This window comes from Lichenostomus cassidix, chromosome 2, assembly GCF_008360975.1.
Source record: "Lichenostomus cassidix isolate B80296 chromosome 2, HeHo_3.0, whole genome shotgun sequence".
Taxonomy (NCBI): Eukaryota; Metazoa; Chordata; class Aves; order Passeriformes; family Meliphagidae; genus Lichenostomus; species Lichenostomus cassidix.
This window is the reverse complement of record NC_139482.1, coordinates 15,910,064-15,936,126: the sequence shown is the minus strand read 5'-3', so window position 1 is coordinate 15,936,126 and position 26,063 is coordinate 15,910,064. Positions and strand designations below refer to the sequence as shown.

At 42.6% G+C, this 26,063-nt stretch overlaps 1 protein-coding gene across 1 annotated transcript; it reads left to right on the top strand.

Annotated features, from left to right (window-relative positions):
* Window positions 1-1,979: 1,979 nt before the first annotated feature.
* Window positions 1,980-13,176, top strand: LOC146440859 (uncharacterized). Its single transcript, XM_085050460.1, has 6 exons — window positions 1,980-2,044; window positions 2,778-2,931; window positions 3,669-3,829; window positions 6,499-6,702; window positions 6,807-6,988; window positions 7,275-13,176. The coding sequence occupies exons 1-6, from the start codon at window positions 1,984-1,986 to the stop codon at window positions 12,831-12,833; spliced, it is 6,321 nt and encodes a 2,106-aa protein (XP_084906586.1). The 5' UTR covers window positions 1,980-1,983; the 3' UTR covers window positions 12,834-13,176.
* Window positions 13,177-26,063: the final 12,887 nt, after the last annotated feature.

Below are 26,063 nucleotides of genomic sequence, written 5' to 3'. Positions count from 1 at the left end.
TATCATGGAAAACTTTAACCATAGGTGAATGTAACCTTGTGTTTCCGTTACAAAGTCAGAATAGGAGGAAGATGAGTTTAGGTGGTTGGGATGAATTCTGAAGAATGAGAGTGAAAAAGGCATCTAGCAGTGACTACAGGACTTGATCCCTTCAGAGGTTACCTTTAGATATTCCACTGTTGCGTGGCTTTTAAGAAGATGTCACTCATTAGAGAGAAAAATCAAAATTGCCTTTAATGTTGTGGCGGATTTAGAAATATTTTAGGACCTTTTGTCTTTTGACAAGGCTTTTTGTGCTTGCATATTTAAATGATCATGCTCAGGAAAAGAAAGCAGCTGTGGAATCAAACATGAGACTTGGGTTTTAAGTTTATAGAGAGTTTGTTCTTTGTTTTTACAGATGATGCCTCCAACAAAAACATGGGGTTTTACACACTAGCTCATATTTATTGATATTAAGAGCAAACCAAATTGAATTGTTACTTTAAAGACAGTCTTTTAAATCATATTCTTAGGATCACAAAAATTTACTGGGCTATTTCATGGCAAGATATCTCCAATTAACTCTTTTGCTAACTGTAAAAAGTTGGATAAGACAGAGATTTTACTACTTTGGTGTGAAAATTGACGACATCAAGAATTTGCTACTTCAGGGAATTACTCTTGAACTTTAGTCAGCGTTACTGACTAATCACATGACTCATTATCTTTTTTCCTTTGACAGGCGTTAACAATTTAGCATGCCCATTTAAAAAAAAACCCCACTCAGAATCCTATATAAACGACTTCCACAAACAGCCCATTACTCCACCCCATTGGGATGATATAAGGTAAGAGTTACATAGCTCACTGAATAGCTCTAGAGATGTCAAAGATATGATTTATGTTATGATTCGAAGGTCCTTAATCTTCTATTATTTGCTATTTAAGTGCTAACTTAGGAAAAATGCTTAGAAGTACCTTTGTGGATAGAGTATTTGGTTGGGCTTTGCACCTTTAGCTTAGCTTAGTTTTCATTAAAATAAGAAATCATAAAATTGTAGAAATCATAGACAATTTGAAAGAATTGAAAGGACAAAATTACTGTGGCAATTTTGAATTTATATAATTGGTAAAATAGAATTGGCATCTAGAAAGCCAGATTCTAGTCTGCTTATTTTTGCTAGGTGGCCTTTTAACTTTTTCTGTCTTAGCTAATGGAACATGGAAGTAAATATTTCAGAGTGTGAATCTGAGCACTTATTCCTAACTCCACCTTTCAAAGCAAACCTCCAAGAAATGATAACTGAATGATGTGTGGGGCTGTGAAACAACCTGGTCTCTGCTTCACTGCTGTCAGTCAGACACTGAGAAAGGCTCTTTGGGACATGCTGCAGTATTCCTGAGATGAGAGTCTCTCCCCACTGCCAAGAGTCCCCCACAAAACCTTTCTAGAGGAATCTTTTCTTCTTTGAGGGTTGATGGAAGTCCAGGGGACTGCAGGGCTTAGGTGGGCATCCTAGTGAGTTCTAATTAGTTGAGTTGAGGTGATTTTCATATGACAAGTTCCTTTCCCAGAATCAAGGAAAAAGAAATAATTTGTCAATTCTATACCGGGTATTTAATTTGATCCCAAAGGGAATTCTTCTCTTTGCCATCTCATTGGTTGAAATATTGCATATTTTGTTAGCAGAGGTTAAATAACAAGAAGGAAGTATCTGCACGTGAGAGAGTTTTGGGAATTAAATGGGGACTTTTCTCTAACATTAGAGAAAAGAGGAAAAATGCTGGTCATAAGAGGAAAAAAGAGGAAAAAAGCTCTGGACATATGTGGGGAGTATAATTTGTCATCACAACCAACAATAGATCATTTAAGATGAATCAAGTTTTGAACGAATTTGTGTGTTTGTGAAAATTTCACCTTTTAACCCAGTATTTATTGAATGGTAAATGCATAACTGTTTGACTGGACTGACACTAGTTCTGTCTTGTGCAGGCCAGGAGATGGAGATTGAGACTGCAGATGAAATTGCTATTGTTGGAATAGGATGCAACTTTCCTGGAGGTAAGTTTGGGGTAAAAGCAAAGCTGGCTGTGAGTGAACATTTAAAAGCAGAGTCTTTTCTTAATGTTGAAATGGAGAAAAAGCACATGTTCTTCGCTTGGAAGATTTTTTTGCTTTTCTGCTTGCGGGATCTTTTTGAAAGTTTGTGCTGTGGTAGAAGCTAATTAGCTTGAATTTCTCTGCTGACTGACAGCCAGCCAGCCAGACAGAAGAACCTGCAGTGCTGCAGGGCATTGAGCTGCACATGAAACTCACCCAAACAAGCTGGGTCTGGGATGATTTGAACTTTCTCCATGTCCACTGGCTGGGTGATTTTGGCTGGGTGATTGTGCATTGTTACAGGACTCTGCATCTATAGGGACAGGACAGATCAAGGGCTGGACATAATCATCAGCTTTTCCTGTAATATGAGTAAATTGGGTTTTCCTAAAAGAAATCTTCCTGCTTTATTACAGTAGGTAGAGTAGGTGCAGTGAGATGGTAGGGAAATGGGGAGAGAAGGTGGTTAAGGATTTGGTGGGGTTCCTTTGCTTTTAGACAAGCAGTGAAGGGATCAGGCATGCTTTTGCATTTTCCTCTCACCAAAGAATGATCACTTCTTTCTGTGGCAATTCTACTTGAGCAGCCCAGATTTACATGTGGGAAGTCCTTGTAGCTGACTGTGTGCATTTCTGAGTCTGCATGGGAAGGGGGAGTGCATAATTGAATTGACTTTAAGAACTTTGTCCAACAGGAGACGGAATTGACAATTTCTGGAAAGTCCTGGAGGAAGGCAGAAACTGCACTGTAGAAATCCCCCCCGAGAGATTTAATGCCAAGGAGTGGTATGATCCAGATGATAACAAGCCAGGAAAAATATGTACAACACGAGCTGCTCTTCTTGATGAGTGAGTCTGTTCCTCTGCTTCACCACTGACTTTTGTAGTGCTTAGACTATAGGTACAGCTGTTCAGGGGCTGTGACTAATGTGCAGAATAGCAAAGTACAGTAAGGCCAAAATAAGTGTCTTTTATTTGAATTCCACTTTCACCTTGAAAAATCAGGCGGTAGGCCTTCATTCAAAGAAGAAATTGAAATGCACAGGAGAAATGTTTTTGTCTTCTGAGATTTAGACTTGGCAGAGATGAATCATAGGACCCAGAATTAATTTAGTGCTTAGTCCCATGTCAGATATTGATTTCTGCACTGAAGTCAAGAGATGATAGAAGGCCATACAAATCTGATCTGGGGATACAAGATTAAACCTGGATTTGTTTTTTTGTAAGCATGGGCCTATTTTGAAGATATTTTGTAAGGCAAACACACACATACCCAAATTATTTTGAATGTATTGTTAGAGAAGCATGGGTATTTCTTGAAAATACCTCAGCTGATCCTCTATCTTTTGGTTTTAAATTGTATAGCATTGGTCTGTATAGGCTTAAAATAATTTAGAAAACAATATTTGTTTATAACTTGTTGGCTTATAAACGTTTTCTTCTGATTTCAAAAATGGAAGCTGTGGCCTAACATCAGTTAATGCTCTGCTTTTCATGAATTTGCAAAATATGTTAACTGTGAGTTTAGTAGTTAATGCATCTTATACATATATATGCCATATCATATTCTGGTCTGTGTATTTCAGATTTAATGCATTTGACAACCACCTGTTTGGGATTAATAATATGGAAGCTGAACGCATGGATCCGCAGCAGAAGTTACTGATAGAGTGCACATACAAAGCCCTGGAGGATGCAGGAGTTCCTGTAGAATCTGTCAGTGGCACCAAAACAGGTGTTTTTATTGGTAAGATGAAAATTTCATGGCAAAGATAGTGTGTTTAAACCTCACAAAGACCGGAGCACACCTTCATAAACTTTCTATACGTATCTAGTCTGCATCGAGGCTGGATCTGGACTGGAGATCTAAGTCTAAGGTGCTATGGAACTTCTGTTTGCTCTTGGTAAGAATGACCAGGCTACTTAGGAAGTTTGTGATACAAACTTCCAAAGTTTGTATCACAAACTTGTGATACAAACTTTTATCACAAAATTGTGATTAAAAAGATACAATTTGTGTATCTTTTTTTGGTGCTTTACTTCCTGTGTTCAGGCACTGAAGTTAAGCAGGGAACAGTTAAAACTGTCTCCCCAGCCCAACTCTTCTTGGGAAAGATACTCCCAAGCCAGCCCAGCCCTTCTTGGGAAAGATACTTCCCGTTCCATTCCTAAGGGGAAGGGAATATCCAAAATATGTAACTGGTCATGTCTGCGAAATATCACCAAGTTTTATTCGTAAATAACTCATTTGTCATGGAAATTGGAATGTTAGTCCCTGATCTGCTGTATCAGCATACGGCAGTGAGTTTTGCATTGAAATGTAGGGTGGAAGGAAAGAGCGAAAGGAAGAGATGAATTAAAGAAGGGCAGAGAGAAAGTGAAAAAGAGAGAAAAAGAGATCACCAGTCCAGGTTCCAGTGTTGGTCTGGTGAATTGGATGTCCAGGGTGTTGGGTGGTCTTGATCCCCCCCTCCCCAGACTGATCCCTTGTGAGTTTTATAGTTTGTTCTTGCTTCTGTGCCGATGCCGTCTTTTGTTTGCTGATGGAGGCAGAGTGGTTGGAAAGTAGCCCAGTGGAAAAGGACCTGGGGTTGCTGGTGGACAGCAGCTGAACATGAGCCAGTGAGTGCCCAGGTGGCCAAGAAGGCCAGTGGCATCCTGGCCTGGATCAGCAGTATTGTGAACACAGGAGCAGGGCAGTGATTCTTCCCTTGTACTTGGCACAGGTGAAGTCACAACTTGAGTCCTGTGTCCAGTTCTGGGCACATCAATTCAGGAAAGACATTGAGGTGCTGGAGTAAGTCCAGAGAAGGAATGAAGAGCTGGGGAAAGGTCTGGAGTACAAGTTCTATAAAGAGCAGCTGAGGGAGTTGGCGATGTTTAGCCTGAGACCAGGAGGCTCAAGGGTGATTTTATGACTCTCTACAACTGCCTGAAAGCAGGCTCTAATGATGTGGGAATCAACCTCTTTTTGCAAGCAGCTAGAGACAGGATGAGAGGCCATGGCCTCAGGCTGTGCCAGGGGACGTTCAGTTTGGACATGAGGGAAAAATTGTTCACAGAAAGGGTGATTGGATGTGGGAATCAGTTGCCCAGAGAAGTAGTGGAGTCACCGTTCCTGGAGGTGTTTAAGGAAAAACTGGATGTGGCATTTAGATCTATTTGGCCATAGAGTGGACTGGATGATCTCAGTGGTCTTTTCCAACCTAATAGATTGTGTGATTCTGTGGTTGTGTCTCTATGGAGGAGAACAAAGATGTTTATCCTGGGAGAGTGCTGTCCTACCTCTGCATGGCCCCCTTCTCCTCTTATTCTTTCGACAATTCATGACTGTTACCAACCATCTTTGGTTGGCTCCACAGCTCTCCAGCTATCAGTGTTTGACATGTACGCTTGAGCCCCTTATCTTCTGGGCTTCTACACAGGCCTGAACTTTTCCCCAGTATACTGTTTTCCAGGATAACTTTGGTCAAGGTGTTGGTCAAGGGGGTTAATATCCTTTTAAACCACCAGAAATCCTCCTGTAGGTTTTAAAATGGTATCAAGGTGCGCTTGTCCAACAGCTTTTGTCAGGACCAGAAATGTTATGGAGGACATGATACCGGGTGATGTTGAAAGATATTTAAAAGACAATATTAGAATAACTGCACATTACTGCTGGTGCGATCTGTGTCTCTTTAAAGAGGAGCTTTCTGGGGTAGTTAGGCTGATGTAGCTATAGGGAGAAAAGCTTTAGGTTGCCTTTTAGTCTGAGAGATACTCTTCTTCCATAGAGGGCACTATTCCTTGCTCTCTGAATAGAGGTACGGCATTTTGCACATGCTCTCATGGACTTGGGGATCCACAAGTATTTGAATATTGGTACTTCAAGCATAATGTTCCCAGAAAGAAGACGTAACTGCTCTTACAGGCCCTGTTCTTCTTTTCTATTTCTTACTGGATCAGAGTGAGAAAAAAAAGGATAAACAGAAAGTATTGGATAGCAGTTTGTGCTGTAACCTTTAACTTGGTACATATGTGTGACTGAAGCTAATGTCTTGTACAACTATCCTGTTTGTAACTTTTTGATTAATGTTCTCATGGCAAAACTAAACCAACCGGTATCAAACTGAGATCCAGGGGTCACAGCAGGCTAGGGAGATCTGATCTGCATCCTACAGTGAGTTAATCCATCAGAAAAGGCCCGTCATTTCCTGGACAGGTAGGAATTTCAAGTGTTAGTTGGGTGTAAGTTGGGTCCCAGGGAAACTGCAGTGAGTTTTGCTTTTGATTTGGGTTGAAGCAGTTTCATGATAGGAGCACAGATGCTACGTGGTTTCCTCTTAACACTGAAAACCAAAACACACCATTAGGTTTAGTGCTGTACATCGCTGTGGTTGGCTTGGGTTAACTTGACATATATCTGATGTTTTACAGGTCTCATGAATCGAGACTATGAAATCATAACCAGCAGAGCAGCGAGTGAAATAAATCATTATGATGGTACTGGAACAGCAATGAGCATTGCTGCTAACAGAGTCTCTTTCACATTTAATCTCACTGGACCGTCCCTGACCGTTGACACTGCGTGTTCATCTTTTCTTTTTGCTCTGCATTACGCCTTGCGAGCCATTAAATCAGGTAAGGGGACAGAAGAGATGCTGGACAATGAGATCAGCATTGCTGATTGTTTCTGTCCATCAGCAGGGTCCTCTCAGCATGAGTATGTTTCTGTTTGTCTCCAGGAGACTGTGAGGCAGCAATCTGTGGTGGGGTGAACTGCATCATCGATCCCCGCACCTTTGTATCTCTCAGTAAAGCAAAAATGATCTCTCCGGAGGGAATAAGCAAACCCTTTTCCAAGAAAGCAGATGGCTATGGAAGGGGAGAAGGCTGTGGTGTTGTTTTCCTCAAACCACTGAGAAAGGTAAGATTGCTTGTGAAGCAGCCTAAAATAAGACTGGTTACTTGCCGGAATTTTGTGTCTTCAGCTCTAATAATGACTTTTCCACTGAATGTTTTCCAATTCAATCTTAAGATTAATGGAGCATTTCTTAAGAATTTATGCATTTCCCCAAGTATAGGAAAAGGATCCCACACTTAAACATCAGCATCGTATTCTGTTATTTCTTGGCTTTCTTGTGCTGTTCTGCTGTCTCCTCTACAGAGAAAGCATGAGTTTATTAAAGACAATTTAACTTTTCATGGAACAGGCAAAGGAAGACTACAGCAAAATCTGGGGTGTGATAAACATCAGTGCAGTAAATCAGAATGGCAGGTCCACGACTCCGATCACAAGACCATCTCAAATAGAGCAAGAGAAGTTACTGCGCAGCATTTATGAAAGTCGTGTGGATCCCTCAGTTGTGCAGTACATTGAAGCCCATGGCACAGGAACTGCTGCTGGAGATCCTACAGAAGCTGAAAGCCTGGGCAGTGTCATTAGCAAAAACAGGTCTTCCCGAGTTTCCATTCTGAAAATCGGTTCAGTGAAAGGAAATATTGGGCACACGGAATCGGCTGCTGGAGCAGCCGGGTTAATCAAAGTGCTCCTGATGATGCATCATGGAAAGATTGTTCCATCCTTGCATTACTCAAAGGAGATGAGCAGCATTGATACAGAGAAATTAAACCTTGCCGTTGCCACAGTTGTAGAGCCATGGGAAGAATCCAGTGAGTACGGAAGGGTAGCTGGCATCAACTGCTTTGGATTTGGAGGAACCAATGCTCATGTTGTAGTCAGGCAGGTGAAGCAGCCAGAGCCTCTTCCTGCCTTTAAGAAGCCCCTGGAATTAGTTCTGCTGTCAGCAGCATCGCGTAAGTCCCTTCAGATGACAATGGCTGATACAGCCGAGCAGCTGAGCACAAGAAACTCCATAACTCTCCCAAGCCTGGCCTATACTTCTGCCTGCAGAAGAAGCCATGCCAACAACAGGTACCGAAAAGCATTTGTCACAAATTCCCTCCAACACCTGCAGCAAGAGCTGAAGGTGGCAGCGAGCACTGAACCTGCCATGTCAAAGGCAGAACCCCAGCTGGTGTTTGTGTTCTGTGGCAATGGTGTAACGCTGAAGGAGTTCAGTGAGGCCCTGCTCAGCTCAGAGCCAGTGTTCAGAGACAAGTGTAAAGAAATAGAAGACCTTTTTCAGCAGCACACTGCCATCAGCCTTCTGCCGGCAAGAAATCATAGCCCAAAGGACTTGCTGAATCCAGAGCTTTCCCAGCCCTTGCTGTTTGCCCTGCAGGTTGCCATAGCTTCCCTCCTGAAGCACTGGGGTATTCAGCCCATTAGTGTTGTTGGTGCCTCAGTGGGGGAAGTTGCTGCTGCTCATATTGCTGGGTACCTTTCCCTGGCAGATGCAGTCAAAGTGATTTATCACCGGAGCAGGCTGCAGGCAAAGACAGCCAGCGGCAGAATGTTGGTGGTTGGAAACATCCCTGTTCAGGAGATTGCTGAACGCCTGCATCCCTACTCAGGAAAGGTGTGCATTGCTGCTTTCAACAGCCCCATTTCCTGCACCCTGTCTGGGAGTGTAGATGCTGTGGAAGCTGTCCAGAGAGAGTTAGCTGAAGCTTTCAGACAGAGAAACGTCTTTCTTCATGTTTTAAATGTTCCGCTATCATACCACAGCCCCAGCATGGATATGATACTTGGGGAGCTGGAGGAGCAGGTAGAGCCTTTAGAAAAGCAGAAGGGGGAAATTGAAGTGATTTCAACACTGACTGGGATGGCTGCATCTGAAAATGACTTTGCTCAGGGCAAATTCTGGGCACGGCATACTCGAGAGCCTGTTGCTTTCACGAGGGCCATCCAAAGTGCAGCCAGAGACAGGGACAATGTGGTGTTTGTGGAAATAAGTCCTCACCGAGCATTGCAAAGGAGCATAAAGGAAACACTGGGAAAAGGCACAAAGGTGTTCTCCTCTTTGCAATCTGATGCAGAATATCAGACGCTCCTGACCCTGGTAGGAAATCTGTTTGAACTGGGATATAATCCCAACTGGCAGCACTTCTATAATGGGTACCAAAGTGTTCCAGTGGCCATTCCACGGTATCAGTTTGATCGCCAGAAACTCATGGCCTGTCTGGATATCCATCAACAAGCAAACCAAAGAGGTGTCAGTGCCAGTCATCCTTTGATTTATGGCATAAACAGTGACAAAGTGGAGTTTGGCTGCCTGGTGTCTCAGGAAACGACACCCTACTTGTATGAACACAAGAACAATGGGGTGGCCTTAGTCCCTGGAGCTTTCTATGTGGAGCTTGCTCTGGCTTCTGTGATGAGCAGCTCCAGACCTAAAGTGCCTCTGAGTACTTGCCAGCTGAGTATCAGTTTTTCTGCGCCATGTGTTCTCACACAGAGTTCCCAAGTGCTGAATATCAAACTGAGTCCACAAAAAGCCATGACAAGCTTTGAGGTTGTCTCTTCCTCCAATGCAGTTTATGCTGCTGGCCAAGTGGCAAAGGGGCTTGAAGGTGTGGTGGAAGAAAGCAGCATCTCCTTCGAAGCCATCTATCGAAGATGCAGGTCAGTGATTAGCAGAGAGGAGGTTTATGAAGCCCTGTCTCATGTTGGCTTTCAGTATGGCTCCATGTTCAGGCAGCTCAGTGATGTGCATTATTGCCAGGAGCTAAAGGAAGCTATAACAAGCATAAAGGTGAATCAGGAGACCATCAGAGAGATGTACAGCTACTGTATCCACCCAGTGCTGCTTGACTGTTTTCTGCAGATGACCGCTGTCTTGACTTCAAGGACACTCCAGTCCAGAGCAGGCTTTCCTTCAGGGATAGGCAGCCTGGTGGTGCTCCGACCCTTGGAAGAAGAAATGATGATATACATGAGAATGAGCAAGTCCACTGGGAACTGCCTCGAGGTATGTGGATGCTTTGTGGACAAGCATGGCTCTGTTTTGGCTGAGCTCAAGCGTGTTGCCATCACTTTCATGAAGGAAGCATCTTCCAGAGACAATGAGTTCCTGTTTGAAAACAAGTGGAAAGAAGTCTCTCTTTCACAGACAATTGTACATTTGGGGGTTAAGCCCAGATTCCTTGTGTTTGCAGACAAATTTGGGATATCTGAGCAGCTCAAAAAGTATTTGCATCCTGGTTCGAGATATGTGATGTATGAAGACTGGGAATCTCTTTTGGAAGGTGACACACAGAATAAAATGAGAGCAGAGGTTGAGGATTATGATGAAATCCTCTTCCTGTGGGGAATTCAAAAGTTAAATGAAGATTTCCCAGGGAAAGCAGTAGATCAGCTGGCAAAGTGCTGCGAAGCCTATCGCCAGGTAGTGGTGGCATTAAGAGAGAAGGCATCCCGCTGTTCTGTCAGAGTGATCACCTATAGAACGACAGGGAGCTATGTGGACCATGTTAACTGTGGGTTTGCATTGTATGGCATGACCAGAACTTGTATTGTTGAAGTTCCAGAAATCACATTTCAGCTGATTGACCTCAGCTCTTCCAGTTCCCTGGACATCTCAGTGTTAGCAGATGTTCTTGTCAAATACAAAGGAGGCGACTACCCAGAAGTTTACATCAGCCTGGGAAGAATATATGTGTCTGAAATCAGACATACACCTTTTGTAGACACAGATTATGTCCAGCCCATAAGATCTCTCCAGAAATCACAAACATTCACTTTGTACACTTCTGATCCATACATAGCAAAAGACTTGTCTGGGGAATTATCCACTGGCACTGCTACTCAGCTTGACAAACAGAGTGTTGAAATTCAAGTGGATAAAATTTGTCTCCACTCAGAAGATTATTTTCCCATTAGTGTTTCTAGCTGCAACTTTGGTAATACACTGTATTGGAACTCCCAAGCTGGAGACAAACACAGACTTTTAGCTCTTGATTTCAGTGGCACAGTTACAGCGACAGGCATTGATGTGAAAAGAGTGAAAGTGGGAGATCATGTGGTTTCATGTTATCCCACTGCTGCCTCATCCAGAGTTCAGATTCCAGGAACAGTTTGTTTCAATGTCAAGAAATTCCCATTCCTCCAGAATGTCCCTTGTGTGTCATACTTCATCATTGCATGGGAAATCTTCACTCAGAGGTTACCCAAAGGGAAACATGGCAGAATGTTGGGCATTATTACTACAGAGCCATCATCAGTTTTGTGCCATGTTCTTTCTGCAGCAGCAGAGGAGATGGGTTGGAGAACAGTCCTTGCAAAGCCCACTCCTAATGTGTTCCAGTATATAAAGCTGTGCAATGCCCTTGTTGTTCTTCCTCCAGTCAACAGACTGTCTCAGGAGGATCTGGCCCACATGTACTTTCTTAAAGATGTGGTGATTGTGTGTGGCAATCAACAGTCTGAATGTATCCAAAATGTCTGTGAAATTGATAATGAAAACATCAGTTTTCATATTCTTGTTGTTGCCAGCCTTTTCCAGAAAGCACATCTAAAGGAATTGCAGAAGAATGTACATGCCTGGGTCAGTTCCATGGATATGAAACAGTTTAGACATCTCTCAGGTTCTGTTTTTCAGCAGAGGGAGACCTTTGAAGGGCTAAACTCTGTGATGTCCTATTTTACCTGCACTTCTGTCCCCCTTGCTGTCCTGGGAAGGCAGAAGGACATCGGTGTGCTTTCAGATATCCCATTGTACGAGCCCCAGAAGCAGCTGTTTAAGCAGAATGCTGTTTATGTAGTAGCTGGGGGACTCACTGGACTTGGCTTTGAAACAGTGAAATTCATAGCTGAGAATGGAGGAGGGTGTATTGCAATACTCTCCAGGAGGATTCCCAGCAGTGAGAAGCAGGAAGAGATGAGGGCTCTGCAGGAGCATTACAAAGGGAGCAAAGTAGTGTCTGTGCAGTGTGATGTGACTTTGAGCAGTGATGTTGAGAAAGCTTTCCAGTCCATTGCAAACACCTTTGCAGGGAATCCGATCAAAGGCGTATTCCAAAGTGCTGTTGCTTTACACGATGGCCACCTTGAAGTGCTGAAGTTGGCTGACTTTCACAGAGTGCTGAGCCCAAAAGTAGCAGGGACCTTAAATCTTCACTGGGCTACCAGAGGCCAAGAGCTTGACTACTTTGTGTGCTACTCCTCGGTTACTTCCTTTCTGGGCAATGCCACCCAGACTAACTATGCAGCTGCAAACTCTTTCCTGGATGTTTTCTGCCTCTACAGGAGGAACTGTGGCCTTTCCGGCCAGGCCATTAACTGGGGTGCTTTGAACCTTGGCATTCTGCTCAATCAAAACCACATTCAGAGCATTCTGGGATCCAAGGGCATAGACATTCTGCAGGTGCATGAAATTCATGAGTATCTCAGGAAGACCTTACTTATAAACAACTCGCAGCAAGCTGTTGTCAAATTGAACTTTCAAGCTTTGTCTCATCATGTTTTTACTCGGATCATTTCCCTCAAAAGTCGTTTTATGTCACTTATGTTAGAAGAGTTCAGGAACAAGATTGAAACCCCTGAGGAAACTCAAGTCCCGGATGCTGCCTTTCTCAAATCTGAGGACTACATCACCTCACTGGTGAGTGACCTCACAGGAGTGACCCCGGATGAGCTAACCATGAATACACCCCTTTCGTCTTTGGGCATAGACTCTATGTTAGCTATGACCATCCAGAACCGTGTCTTTCAAGAGAGAAAGGTGGACATCCCTCTTCTGAAACTGCTTGATCCTCACACCACTCTGTCAAGTTTAGTGGTAGTTTTAGAAGAAACAAGCAATGCAAATGGAATAGTTGAAAAGAAGAATGCTGCTGTTGAAAGTGCAGAAAATGATACCTTGCTATAGGAATCTTCTCAATCAGGAATTGTGTAACTGACAATAATCAGACCCTTTGCATTAACTCAGAATATGTCATTGCAGACAGGGTAGAACATCTGGTGATGCTCAATCTACTCTTCTGCATTGACCCAGAAAATCAACACCAGGTTCTTCTGCCATTTTTTTGCTGGCTGTGTTAATTTCAGTCAGTTGTTTGACTTTTTACTTTCAATTTATTTTGCCTTTATTTTCAGTGGTTTTAACTGGAAATAAGTAGATTAATACCTACACATTTTCATTGCACATTGCATTTTTTAAACCGTATTCAAGTTTTGATGAAAATTGTATAATTGCACCTCTAAATAATGATTATTTACATAAAGCTGCATAAGCTTATCAGCATTTTTGTCATATCCTATTCTTAATATAGCATTATTTTTAATAGTACCAAATGTTTATAAATACAGGCATCTTTTTGAAAGTCTGATATTGTGAATTTCAGAAACCTAGCGTTTTTCTTATGTCTTCAAAAATATTAATAATTTACCAATGGTTATCAACTGTGAAACATACAGTAATGTTTTTCATTATTAATTAACCTATTTTTATGAAAGCCCTAATAAACAAGAATAGTAAAATAGGTGTAAAAAACCCAAACCTAAAGTGTGTTTTTATCTTATTTGAATTTATTTTGTCCTGTATCTGCTCTCCTACTTAAAATTTTTGTAACCCTAATACCTGCCCTGCTTTTGTTCCAGTGAGATATCACGGACTTTTCCCCAAAGGAAACTTTGTTTATAGTCTCTTTATATTGGAATAGGGTCCTTGTATTATTTCTCCCTTTTCTCCCTAATAATGATGAATTGTCCCTTGCAGTTGTGGCAGTATTCTCCAGTGTGTGGAGTATCCATGTCTACGAGGTCCCCATGAAACCATCAGATCTCCAGGCTGAAAAGTTGCTTCAGCCTCTCATACTTTGGGTGCTGCAGCCCCAAGGACCTTGGTGGCCTTATGCTGAATGTAGTCAGGCTTATGTATAGCTCATAGTGGAGGGCCCAGAAGTGGACCAGGGTTCTAGATGTGGTGTAATGAGTCAAGTGTGGTGTACTGGTGGTGCATGTTACACCAGTGTGGTGCAAAATTCCCTGTCCAGCTGGCTGTTGGCTTCTGTTGCAGTCAGTGTGCACAGTGAACTCATGGTTAGTCCACTGCCTATTGGGACACCCCAGACCTTTCCATCCAGGATGCTCTGCAGCCAGTCAGTGCCTGGACTGTAATGCTGTGGTGCTTAGTCTGTCTCCTGAGTAGAACAGGTGCAGGGGGCCTAAGCCATCCCAGGTGCAAGGCCTTGCATTCACCATGGTTTGAAATAATGAAAATTCTGTAGAGATGTTTGTCCCTCTGAATAGTGGCCCCCCCTTTCAATGTGCCAGGTGTTCTCACCGTGCTTGATGTTGGTTAGGCTGTTGATAAAGAGCCTGTAGATTGCTGATGCTGACTCACTGCCATATGGACTTTGCACAGCCAGTATCATCCTTTAGGCCGGGCAGTCCAGTGAATATTCCACACAGTTTATAGTCATCTTTTTCAATCTATCTAGCTTCAGTTTGGCTATAAGGATGCATTGGGACACTGCTGAAAGTCTTCATGGAATCAAGGTGCATAAAAACTCTCTCTCCTCAGTGTTTTCATTCTTCAAGGAAATCAGGCTAGTCAGCCACCATATGTCTGTGGAAAATCCATGCTGGTTGTTCCTAACCACTTCTTTGTTCTTGTCTCTTACTACCTGAGTCATTCTGAGTTTATGCTTCTGTACAGGCAGATATCTTTGTGACCTTGCCAAATATTTTGAAAGGAAAAATGGTAATGAAGTGAGAAGCAGTTAAATGTACATATGCATACGCATATACATATACACATGCATATACATATACATATACATATACATATACATATACATATACATATACATATACATATACATATACATATACATAAAAGCACAGGGATGATTTTAAATCCAGAGTGGGTCTGGTGAGGCAGAACCTGACCAGCAGCCAGGCAAATCACAAAGCTGAGAAGCACACATTTGTTGCACTTGTCTGTGCTGTTCCCTGTGCAGAAACACAAGAACCTTGCAGCACTGATGTCAAGGTCAAAGCAGTAAACTGACAGGGCTGCTTCACACAGCAGGAGTAAAACAAGGTATGTTAGACATACGTTAGGTGTATGACAAGCTCTCATAGATCTCCACATTGCCCAGTTGTGACTGAACCTATTGATTTCAGCCTTTATACAGACAGGTCTGACTCTGAGAGACTGAAGCACCAACTTTAGCTGGCTGCTGCCAGTACTGCTTTTAGGCTTTCTCTCACCAAAGCAATCACTGCTCTGCCAGTACTGTGAAATCTCTTGCTTATCTTTTAGGTGTTTTGCTTTTGACTGTTTCTGTGAATCTGCTATAAATATCCCAAAGGTCAGAATATTTGAACAAAAACAAGATCATTGCCAGCCTCCAGAAATACAGTGAGAAACTTAATCTTGAAAAATGCTCTGGCAAAGGGATTTTCAGCTGCAGCCAGGAAAATTAGAATTAGCAGTTTGTAACACAACGTAAGGCAGCAATGGCAGAGCACTGACTTCTCTTTCATTTGTATCTGATAATACATAGGAGCCACAACCAGAAAAATAGCCTGGAAAATCCACACAGATGACACAATAGCTCAGAGATATGTGTGGTGGCCTGAAAGCAGCAACCAGCTGGAGGAGAAGGCAAAGATATCCACAAGCAACAGAATGGACTGCAAAAATATTGAAACAACCTGCAGTACTGTAAGAGCAGTGAGAAATTCCTGAGTCCTGTTCTGTGCTACCAAACATCATAAATGAAACAGATAAACAGACCTTTGCAGTCGTTGCATATGTCTCTGAATTCACAGAATCACAGAAGTGGGTCAGGTAGGAAGGGCCACAGTGGGTTGTCTGGTCCAACCTCCCTGCTCAAGCAGGGTTATCCTAGAGCACATGGCACAGAATTGTGTCCAGATGATTCTTGAATCTCTCCAGTGAGGGAGACTCCACAGCCTCTCTGGGAAACCTGCTCCAGTGCTTGGGCACCCATGCAGTAAAGAAGCTCTTCCTCGTGTAAAATTGGAACTTCCTGTGCATCAGTTTCTGCCTGTTGCCTCTTGTCCTATTGCCTGGAACCATTGAGCAGAGCCTGGCTCCATCCCCTTGACACCCTCCCTTCAGATACTTAGACATTGTTAAGGTCTTCTTGCAGTTTTCTCAAGGCTGAACAGGCCCAGCTCCCTCAGTCTGTCATTGTAAGAGAGATGCTCCAGTCCTTTAATCATCTTTGTCACCCTCAGCTGGAGCCACTCCACTAGCTCCATGTGTCTCATGTACTGAGGAGCCTAGAACTGGACACAGCACTCCAGATGTGTTTATTCACTCACCAGGGCTGAGTAGGAAGTCAGGATCACCTCCCTCAGCCTCTTGGCAATGCTTTTCCTAATGCAGCCCAGGATCCCATTGGCGTTCTTGGACCCCAGGGCACACTGCTGGCTCATGGACAGCTTGTTGTCCTCCAGGACCCCCAGGTCCTTCTCCTCAGAGCTGCTTTCCAGCAGGTTGTCCTCCATCCTGTACTGGTGCCTGGGGTTATTCCTGCCCAGGTGCAGGACCCTGCACTTGCCCTTGTTGAATTGCAGACAGTTCCTCTCTGTTCATCTCTCCAACCTGTCAAGGTCCCTCTGAAGGCCTGCAGAGCCCTCTGGGGTATCAGCCTTTCCTCCCAGCTTTGTGTGGAGAGTGAACTTGCCGAGGAGGCCTCTGCCCTTCATCCAAGCCATTGATGAGTGAACTAAACAGAACCGGGCCTGGTATTGAACCCTGGGGAACAGCACTAGTGACAGGCCTGCAGCCTGTGCCACTGATTGTCCCCTCTCTGGGATTTGGCATTTAGCCAATTTGGTTTAAAGAAGTTTAAAAGGTTTTTTTTTCCCTTCACCAGTTGTCAAACATGATTGAAGAGACCTGTACTGCCACTTCCTCCTGAAAAATGGTGTTCTGCTCAAAATCTGAATTGTACTTAGATAAATTACTTGTGAAAAAAAAAAATCTGGATCTGTGTTTAGCAGAAGGCTTTTAGTGACAATGTTCTTTGGTGTTAGCAATTAATCTCAGGTAGTTAACTACACGGGGGTATTTTTAATGATTCTGTGCCCTCAGTCTCCAAACTCTCAATTCTGTTATCAGAGGAAGGATCCCATTAGCAGGATGCATATTCAGTAATCAGATAAACATGACTCTGGCACAATACTTGAAAAACTATTAATTTTTCCAGCCAGAGCCTGAAGTGAAATAACATTTAGACAAACTGCTAAAACACCTGGCTCCCTTTCTCTGAGTACAACCAGAAATGCAATTAGTCAGACATGTTCTAAACAGAAGAAACATAAATACAGAATTAATGGCAGAGAGCTCTAATGTTTCTTCGGAAAATGTGCTTGTGGATAGACTTGTTGCTTAGGCACTTCATCAAAACATCCTCCTGTTTCATAACAGGAGCTTGCAGGCTGAACTAATAAATGTATTATCCTGCAAATAAACCAATGTCTGTCTCTGGTTTTGCCTGGATCATAAAACACCTGATAACATCCATGTTGGCCTGGAGGTGTGTTCTGCACTTGGATTAGGGGTCACAGCCAGCCTGTGGCAGGAGCACAACAAGGCAGTGGCCAAAGCTCTGCCAGAGGCCCAAGACCAGGGCTGACTGTGGCAATGGCCTCCCCACTGTGCCTCTGGGAGCCTCTCCCCATGGTCACAGCTGAACTGCCTTGGCCCTGGGCCCATGCAGCCAAACCCCAGGATCTCATGAAGGCAAGATGTGTTTTCTTCTTCAGATAACACCACAGAGAAGTAGGCATTCAGCTGATAGTGGGAATGTTACTGATAATGGCTTCTCTCACTCATGGCCTATAACTGCACCAAACATTGATCATCACTGTAAAGTAAAAAGGCTGCATCTTAAATGGATCCATGTAAATGTTTTAATTAATGTAGTCAACAGATGAAGACTCATCTTACTCAATGGGCTGTTCCTAGGGTGCTGGTGGAATGTAGTCCTTACTCTGCCATACTTAGTGTTTGCACCTGTGACCTTGGAGGCAGAATTTTACAATTTTAAGAAATGGTGACATTAATAACAAAACAGGACATACATTTTTCAGGATCCTTGGAAAGCTACAGCAACATAATTCAGACACCTGAGGCTGTTTGGATGATGGAGGAGCACCTCATATGAGGACAATTGAGGCAGCTGGGACTATTGAGGAGAAGAGAAGGCTCAGGGATGTCTTATTAATGTATATAAATACATGAGGGAAGGATGCAATGGAAACAGAGCCAGGTTTTTTTAAATGGTGCTTAGTGACAAAACCAGAGGCAACCGGCACAGACTGAAACATGAGAGGTTCCTTCTGAACACCAGGAAACATTTTTTGTGAGGGTGACCAAGCACTAGCACAGGTTGCCGGGGGAAATTGTGGAGTCTCCATCCATAGAGATATTCAAAAGCCCTTTGGACATGGTCCTGACAACAGGTTCTAGATGTTCTGGCTTGAGCAGAGAGTTAGTGCAGATGGCATCTGGAAATCTCTCCCAAGCTGCTGTGATTCTCTGAAATCCATTGGCAGATGGATTTGATCATCTTCATGACTTCAAATCTTGGGTTGTGCTTGACACTGCATTAAATAGAGCCTTATGAAAAAAGTGATCAATTCAGAAGCCTGTCACTCATCTCCCTCTTCCCCTTTTATGTCCCTTTTGATGACTGTTCATGCTCTATGGGAAGACCTACCCTCCACTCTTGAAAGAAGTACCCAGAGAGATTAATTTATGGTACTTATGTATCAGTAAGCTAATTCCACAAATTTTAGTGTATTTTTGGAGTATTTTGGTTAAAAATCAAACGATCATATTCAGTTTCACATCTAACTATAAAACATCATTCTCATACTTTTAAGAAAGCATTTTCTATTGCAAACTTAGAAGTGAAACCTCTGCATCAGTCAAGCACAGAATAAAATTTCCATGCATTCTGTCATTATCTGTGACTATATGCTACCTCAAATTCATTAGGAGATGACAGTCTTATCTACTGCTTCAAGCACAGACCCTCTTCAGATAGTCTCTTCGGGTCAGACCAAATATTTTAGATTAGCTGAGGGTGAGAACAGTACTTTCTATTAAGTCCTTGACAGAGATGAGAATAGCCGACACACCTCACAGAGCAGACAGGCTGCTCTTTTCAGCTGCGGTATTAGTTTTGACTACTTTGACAACAACAGGTGACCCTGCAAGAAAGAAGCTGACCTGTTCTATCATTTTCACCAACTGATTTAGCAGAGAGCGATGTTCTTAATGCAAAATCAGTCACACACACATACACAAAGAAAAAAGAAATAATTTCCAAGAAAAAAAATTCAGTGGATTTGAATGGGGCCTGATGACTCCCCTCTCTAAAATACCTGCTTTACCACTGGCAGCAGTAGGAATCCAGGGCAGTTGGCTCACACAGTGCTCTCTTGGAGAGAGCCAAACTGATTTTGTTGAATATTCACAGAAATTCAACCTGCCTAAATAGGGATGGAAAATCTGTAGCCTTCTGGCCTATGTTTGGCAGAAGTCTGTTCAACTGGACAGGGGGCTGAAAATGGGAAATGTCAGACAAAATTCATTATGGTGTTATTCAAGTCAAGTCTAGATGTGTCAGCCCCAGCAGAGGAGTAGACATGTCCATGCTTGTGACACAGATGACAGCTGATGGAACCATTTGAGCCACAATACTGGCTCAGAAATACACCTTTCCATCTTTCAGGTAAGAGTAAAGGAAAACTTCATCCAGGTGATGGGTTTCTTTTCAATACTTAGATAAGAAGAACAGGCTTCTGTGTAGATATACAATTTCTTGTCATTGATACTGTTTATTGCCAAACCATTAAGAAATTCAGAGAATGCAATGTTTCATGTTGACATAATGTACTTTTACTTCCATAGGTGAACTGAGGAGAAAAAAGCTGGTTATTCTGCTTTTTAAGTAATGAATCCAATAAGTAGTAGAACTTAGAGTCTGAGAACAGACAAAATTAATATGATGGAAATACTATTGGAAAGATTTAATATGAAAATACTATGTACACAGCAGAAAATGTGTACAGTGAGAACTGTTGAGTAAGTATGCTACTGCAATCATAATCTTTATATCAGATCACTAACATGGAGATGCTAATCCTGTTCTCCATGAAGTAGGTAACATTGGTTTTCATGGGCTGTGGAAGCCTGCCCCAGTGAGCATGCAAACAGTCATTCCTTAGGTTTCCAGGAATTTAACCCCTGTTTTGCCTTGTAAATCTTCTCGGCTTTACATTCTGGAAGTGCCATAGAAACAGTGGTGGTGACTGGATTGTATCTCCCATGCAATTATCTGGACAATTTGCATGTCAGAAACTTTCCTCTTCTATTTTTACTGACATTTCTGGATTAACAGTTCTTCACCTCTCAGCTGTTTTATGGTAAAACCCTTTGTTACAAAGGCAGATGGGCACAGGGCAATGTTACCTGTGATTTCACCTTCTGTGGTGGCTACTGTGGCTAGATGTGGCTATGGGGACAATGTGGAATCCAATCTGTAGCCACGATTGCACTGAGTAAACTCAGCAGAATGTATCTGCTTCTTTGGAAGCTGCTTAAATCCATAGCTAACTTACTTGCTGATGCTGCAATATTTTTCCCAAATCAGGAAACCACCCTCTGAGCAGCACCACAGTTGCTGTGTTAGCATTGCTTTCAGGGAGACCTGCTTGAGAAAAGAAGTTTTCAAGATAGGACTTATGTGTATGTGAAATATTCTTTTGCTAAAAATTCTTGTTCCACATTATTTCAATGAATAAAGACTTGATTTGCCTTAAATCTTATTTAGACAAAAATCTGTTCAAAGTTTGCTGCCTGAAGTTGCATTAAAACAAACATAAGCCCTTTATTAAACTGGTTAGTCCTGCTGAAGCTAAAAGATTTTTACTTACAGGTAATAGTGTGAGTGTAAACTCCCAGGGATGGCTCCTAAGGTTTAAAAACACAAGATTTTTTTTTGCAGCAGCCAATAGTGAATAAAACTGCCCAGGTCTTCAAATACCAAGGTATGTTTTTCAGAAGGGGATTTCTGAGGTAATGGTGAGCTCCTCTTTAGCTGGTGTTTAGACTAGAGATGAATATACAGCTATTCCCAGGGCTCTCTGGTGGGAGGAAGATACTGTAGAAGTCATGTATTCTTCTCAAATAGCAGAAAGACATTTGGAATTTGTGAAATGGGGACAGAAGATATAGTTTCAAATATTTTGAGGGTCATAAAGTCAGAGAGACTGCTGTTTGCTACAACTTGAGACGTGGATCCCCTCAGGTACACAGCAAGAACTAAAATACGTGGAAACACTAGAGTTATTGAACAGTAGAGTTAACATGACAGGACCATCTTTGATAATTATTGTTGACTTCTATGAATGAATACTATGGCTGTATTTCATAGATTATATGCTATAATACTAGCACAGTAAATCAGAACAGACAGTCCATGCTCTGACTGCAAACGCAGCTCAGTTTCAAACAAAAAGGCTCCATTTGGTCCGTTTACCAAGTTGATCATTCAGCAGTTGAGCAATCTTTATATATGCTTACTCTGAAGACTGACTTGGTTAAAAATCAACTGGGGTTAATTAAATTTTCTTCAAAGGATGTTTACATCACATCCGTAAAGGGACTGTTCGATATCTGTGGTCCTTGAATGCATGCACAACAGAGTTATGAAGAAGTGAAACTTCCTGTTTTCTGTGCCTTTATGCAAATAAGAAGAAGCTGGTTAGTTTAGGAAAATATGGGGCTGAGGGGGAATAGGTTTATGAGAAACAAAGCTTCAAATGGCTTATGAAAATACAGACTGCTCCTCCCAGCAGAGGACGCCTGGAATTATTTCTCTTTTCTCAAAATATAAAACACAGCTGAGCAGCTGAAAGTGAGAAATCAATTTCTCTGGACTTGCCAACTTATCTGCTCATAGAAATTGCAAGTTTCCTGGTGCTCTTCAGAAATGTTTTGTTTTAGCACTGTCATGGTTTAACTCCAGCTGGCCACAAACTACCAGGTAGCCACTCACTTCTTGTGCACCCGCTTCCTTGCAGAGCATGGAAAATTGAAAAGTGCTTGATTTAGAGTAAGAACTAGAAGCAACAAAGAAACCATCACTTTGTTATATCAACTTTGTTCTCATACTACATCTAAAACACAGCACTGTACTAGCTAGTAAGAAGAAAGTTAACTGTCTCAGCTGAAACCAGAAGAAGCAGACAAAAGAAGAAATGTTTGTCGTTATCTTTTAGATATCCCAGTTGTGCTTCACAGCTTGAATCGTCTACTAGAAACCAAGGAAACAATAGTATTGAATTAAAATCAACAGAAGTGGATTCAGCAGTGCCTGGGATTGCTGCTTCTTCAGAGGATGCCATTGAGAAATGTACGAAAAACTTGATGCTGCCTTGTTTTTAGGCAAGCAATAGCACAGATTCACATAACACACAGCAAAGCTGAAAGCAGTGGAAGTATCACTTCTCTTTGTCAGTGCAATGAGCTGTGGGCTGTACCTTGGTTTGTATTTGTGGCATTTCTGTGAAATGGTGGGATGAGGAAGTGGGTTTTGCTTGCATCAAGCTTCCCCATTCTTTTCAGTGGGAAGCTCTCACTCCCAGAGCCGTTTCTCAGCTATGGTGCCTCCCACCTGTGAGCATTTCCTAAGGCTGACAGCCCTGTGCAGTGCCGCTGGGCAAGGCCAAGTGCTGTAGGAAGCCCTCTGCTCATCGTGCTCCATCTCAAGGGCTGAGTGCAGTGCCTCCTTTCCACCGACCACAGGAGGTCCCTGCAGTACTGCAATGGCATTGGTCCAACAGCCAGCTCTCTTCAGTGCTTGGTATGAGCGAGTATTTAAGATTGCTTAAAAATTGCTGGCAAGGGTATCAATAAAAACCAGATTTCATATTAAGTGACAGCACAACAAAGTTCATTGGCAAGGCTCACTCTACTGCTTACAGGACAGTTAAGGTACACTGACAAAAAAACCCCAACAAAATCCTGTCAATCAAAACAGAAATGAACTGAGAACTATCTGTGTGTGTTTGCATGTGTGTGTGTGCGTGCATTTAGTTGCATGTGACAAAGGATTAAAAGGGAAAGGATAGAAAGGAATATGACCGAAAAGATTAACAGCACTCAACAGTACTTAAACTTAATTTGTATCTTAAACTTAACTCACAGCTTAATCTTAACAATTTAGAGAAGGAGTAACACTTAACAGCATTTAACTTTGCTTATAACTTAAACTTACTTGCAGGCCTATCTTACTTAGATATCTAGGGTACTCAAACGTCTAAGAGAGCAGCATTTCTCCCAGATTTGCTATAGCATATGTGCATGTGTATGCACACAGACATGAAGGTCAATGCAAGGTACCTGTGAAAAATTGCCCTTGAAGGTAGTGAAATTCTCACTTTGGATGCTTTTGCATCTCCTCAACAGGTGAAGGGTTGAGCCTCGAGGAGTGGGGGTATTGGCCCAGGATCCATCATTGTTTGATGATCCTCTGAGTACAGTGAACATGAGAGTTCCCTGGCTCTGAGAGACCCCAGTCACAGGGAGGTTTGCTGGTTGCAGCCTGCTGCAATCCAGGAGAACTCAAAGGACTCAGTTTGGACCTCTGTTTATAGAGTCACAACAGAGTGGGCTTTAGTCAGAAAAATGTTTCACCCTTGCCACACATTGGGTTGACACACTTTCTCTGGAAGTGTGAGAACAGGAATATTATGCTGTTCAGGCAAGGAAAATAGTTTCTGAGGCTGTTCACAAAAACCCTAGAGCTTGTTAGACAGCAGCAGTTCCTGGGAGCAGACAGAATTAAGCTCCAGAGGAGCTGAGCCCAGGTGCTGTTCATCAGGGCTGAGGCGTAAGGAGCATTTCTCAGGTTGCAGTGTGGCCTGGAAAAGGGAGGAGGATGCACCACCACAGTGCTCCATTGCCTTTGCTGACCAGACCGCCACTAACTGCTGAAGGCACTTAGACACTCATCTCCCATGTAAGTAGATCCTTACACAGTCACCATCTGGAGTGGGTGAGCAGTTCAAAGTAAAGAGGCTTCAATTTATGTATGCAGATTTATTTGAATCTGCAGCAGACTGCTCCCTCACAGTTCACATGCCTGTCTGCCACTTCCATGAAGTCTCTGTAGAAGAATAATGTCTCCTAAAGGACTATTCTGCCAGTAAAGCAAAAATTAATTCTGTCCATTCTTCTGGCTCATTCTAAGGTTACAGGATTCTAGAAATAAGATTTTAGGGAGAGACAAATTGTCAAGAACAACTTCAGAGCCCTTTGATGTCTGATGCACTGCTGTAAATGGGCTGGGGGTGGGCAAGAAGCAGGGAGGGGACACAGCTGGGACAGCTGAGATAAACTGACCAGAGACAGGTTGCTGGACCTTGAACTAACAAGCCACGAGGGACTGGTTGATGATGTGAAGTTTGGGGCATCCTTGGCTGTAGTGACCATGAGATTGTGGAACTCAGGATCCTGTGTGGAGGAAGCAAAGCATTAAGAAGGACTAGATCCCTAAATTTTTGGAGAGCTAACTTTAGCCTCTTCAAACAGATACTTGGAGGAATCCCATGGCTTTAGAAGAGAAGGGCTTCCACAAGTACAGCAGCATTAAAAGGAAGATTAGGGAAACTGTTGGATCGCTGCTGAATCAGAAAGGTGTTCTGGTAATGGAAGACACAGAGAAGGCAGAATCACTGAATGCCTTTTTTGCTTCAGCCTTTCATGCAGGGAATGGCCTTCAGGTGTCCCAGGACTTGGAGGTGAAAGAAGGCTGGAGAAAGTAAGACTTCCCCTTGTTCTTAGAAGGTTGGGTTGGAGAATGGCCAAGCAGACTTAGCACCTACAGATCCATGGGCCCTGACGGGATGAAGCCAGAGGTGCTGAAGGACCTGGCAGATATTGTTGCTAAGCCACTCTCCAGGGAAATGGTTAACCATCTATGAGTGCAACAGTGTGTTTCCATTACAAAGTCAGAAGAGGAGAAAGATGAGTTTGGGGTGAAATCAGATGAGGGAATGAAAAAAACATCTAGCAGTGACTCCCAGATTTGACCCCTTCAGAGGTTACTTTTGGATATTCCACTTTTGTTTGGCTTTTAAGTAGATGGCAGTTTTTAGAAAGAAAGCTCAATATTGCCTTTAATGTTGTGGTGGACTCAGAAATTTTAGGATTTTTTGTCTTTTGACAAGGCTTTTTATTAGATGTGCTTGCACATCTTAATGGTCATGCTTGGGAAAAGAAAGCAGCTGTGGAATCAAACCTGAGACTCAGGTTTTAAGTTATAGAATTCTTCATTTTCACTGATGATGGCTCCAACAAATAGAGGGAGCTTTAAAAACTGGTTTATATTTATTGATATGAAGAGCAAACCAAATTGAATTGCTACTTTAGTGGCAGAACCTTTTAAATCATAATCTTAGGATCATAAAAATTTGCTGGGATATTTCATGATGATCAGATGGCTGGAACACCTCTCTTATGAGGACAGGCTGAGAGAGCTGGGCTTATTCAGCCTGGAGAAAGAAGGCTCTAGGAAGATCATAGAGCAGCCTGCCGGTACCTATGGGGCTCTATAAGAAAGATAGAGAGAGGCATTTTAAAAGCTCATGTGGTGGTAGGACAAGGGGAATGGCTTTAAACTGAAAGAGAACTGGTTTAGATTAGGTATTAGGAAGGAATTCTTTGAGGGTTGCCCAGAGAAGTTGCGGATGCTCCATGCCTGGAAGTGATCAAGGTCAGGCTGTATGGGGTTTTGAGCAAACTGGTCTAGTGGAATATACACTGCCCATGGCAGGGGGGCTGAAGGTAGAGGATCTTTAAGGTCCCTTACAATGCAAACCATTCTATGATTCTGTGGTTTGTTACAACATCAATTCAGTTTATTGTTTTGTAAGATGTTGGATAAGATAGAGATTGAACTCTTGCTGGTGTGAACCCAGCAAGTTCAAGGTATTTACTGCTTGAGGGGAGTAGTTTTGAACTTTAGTCACTGACTAATCACATTTCGTTTCTTTTCTTTTTTCTTTAAAAGGCATTAGCATTTCCACCACAATTTAGCAG

What these genes read in the sequence shown, in the direction of transcription:
- LOC146440859 (XM_085050460.1), top strand. Translation starts at nt 1,984, where the DNA reads ATGGAGATTGAGACTGCAGATGAAATTGCTATTGTTGGAATAGGATGC. An exon ending in AGGATGCAACTTTCCTGGAG is followed by an intron (nt 2,045 to 2,777) that starts GTAAGTTTGGGG and finishes TTTGTCCAACAG; the next exon opens with GAGACGGAATTGACAATTTC. An exon ending in CGAGCTGCTCTTCTTGATGA is followed by an intron (nt 2,932 to 3,668) that starts GTGAGTCTGTTC and finishes TGTGTATTTCAG; the next exon opens with ATTTAATGCATTTGACAACC.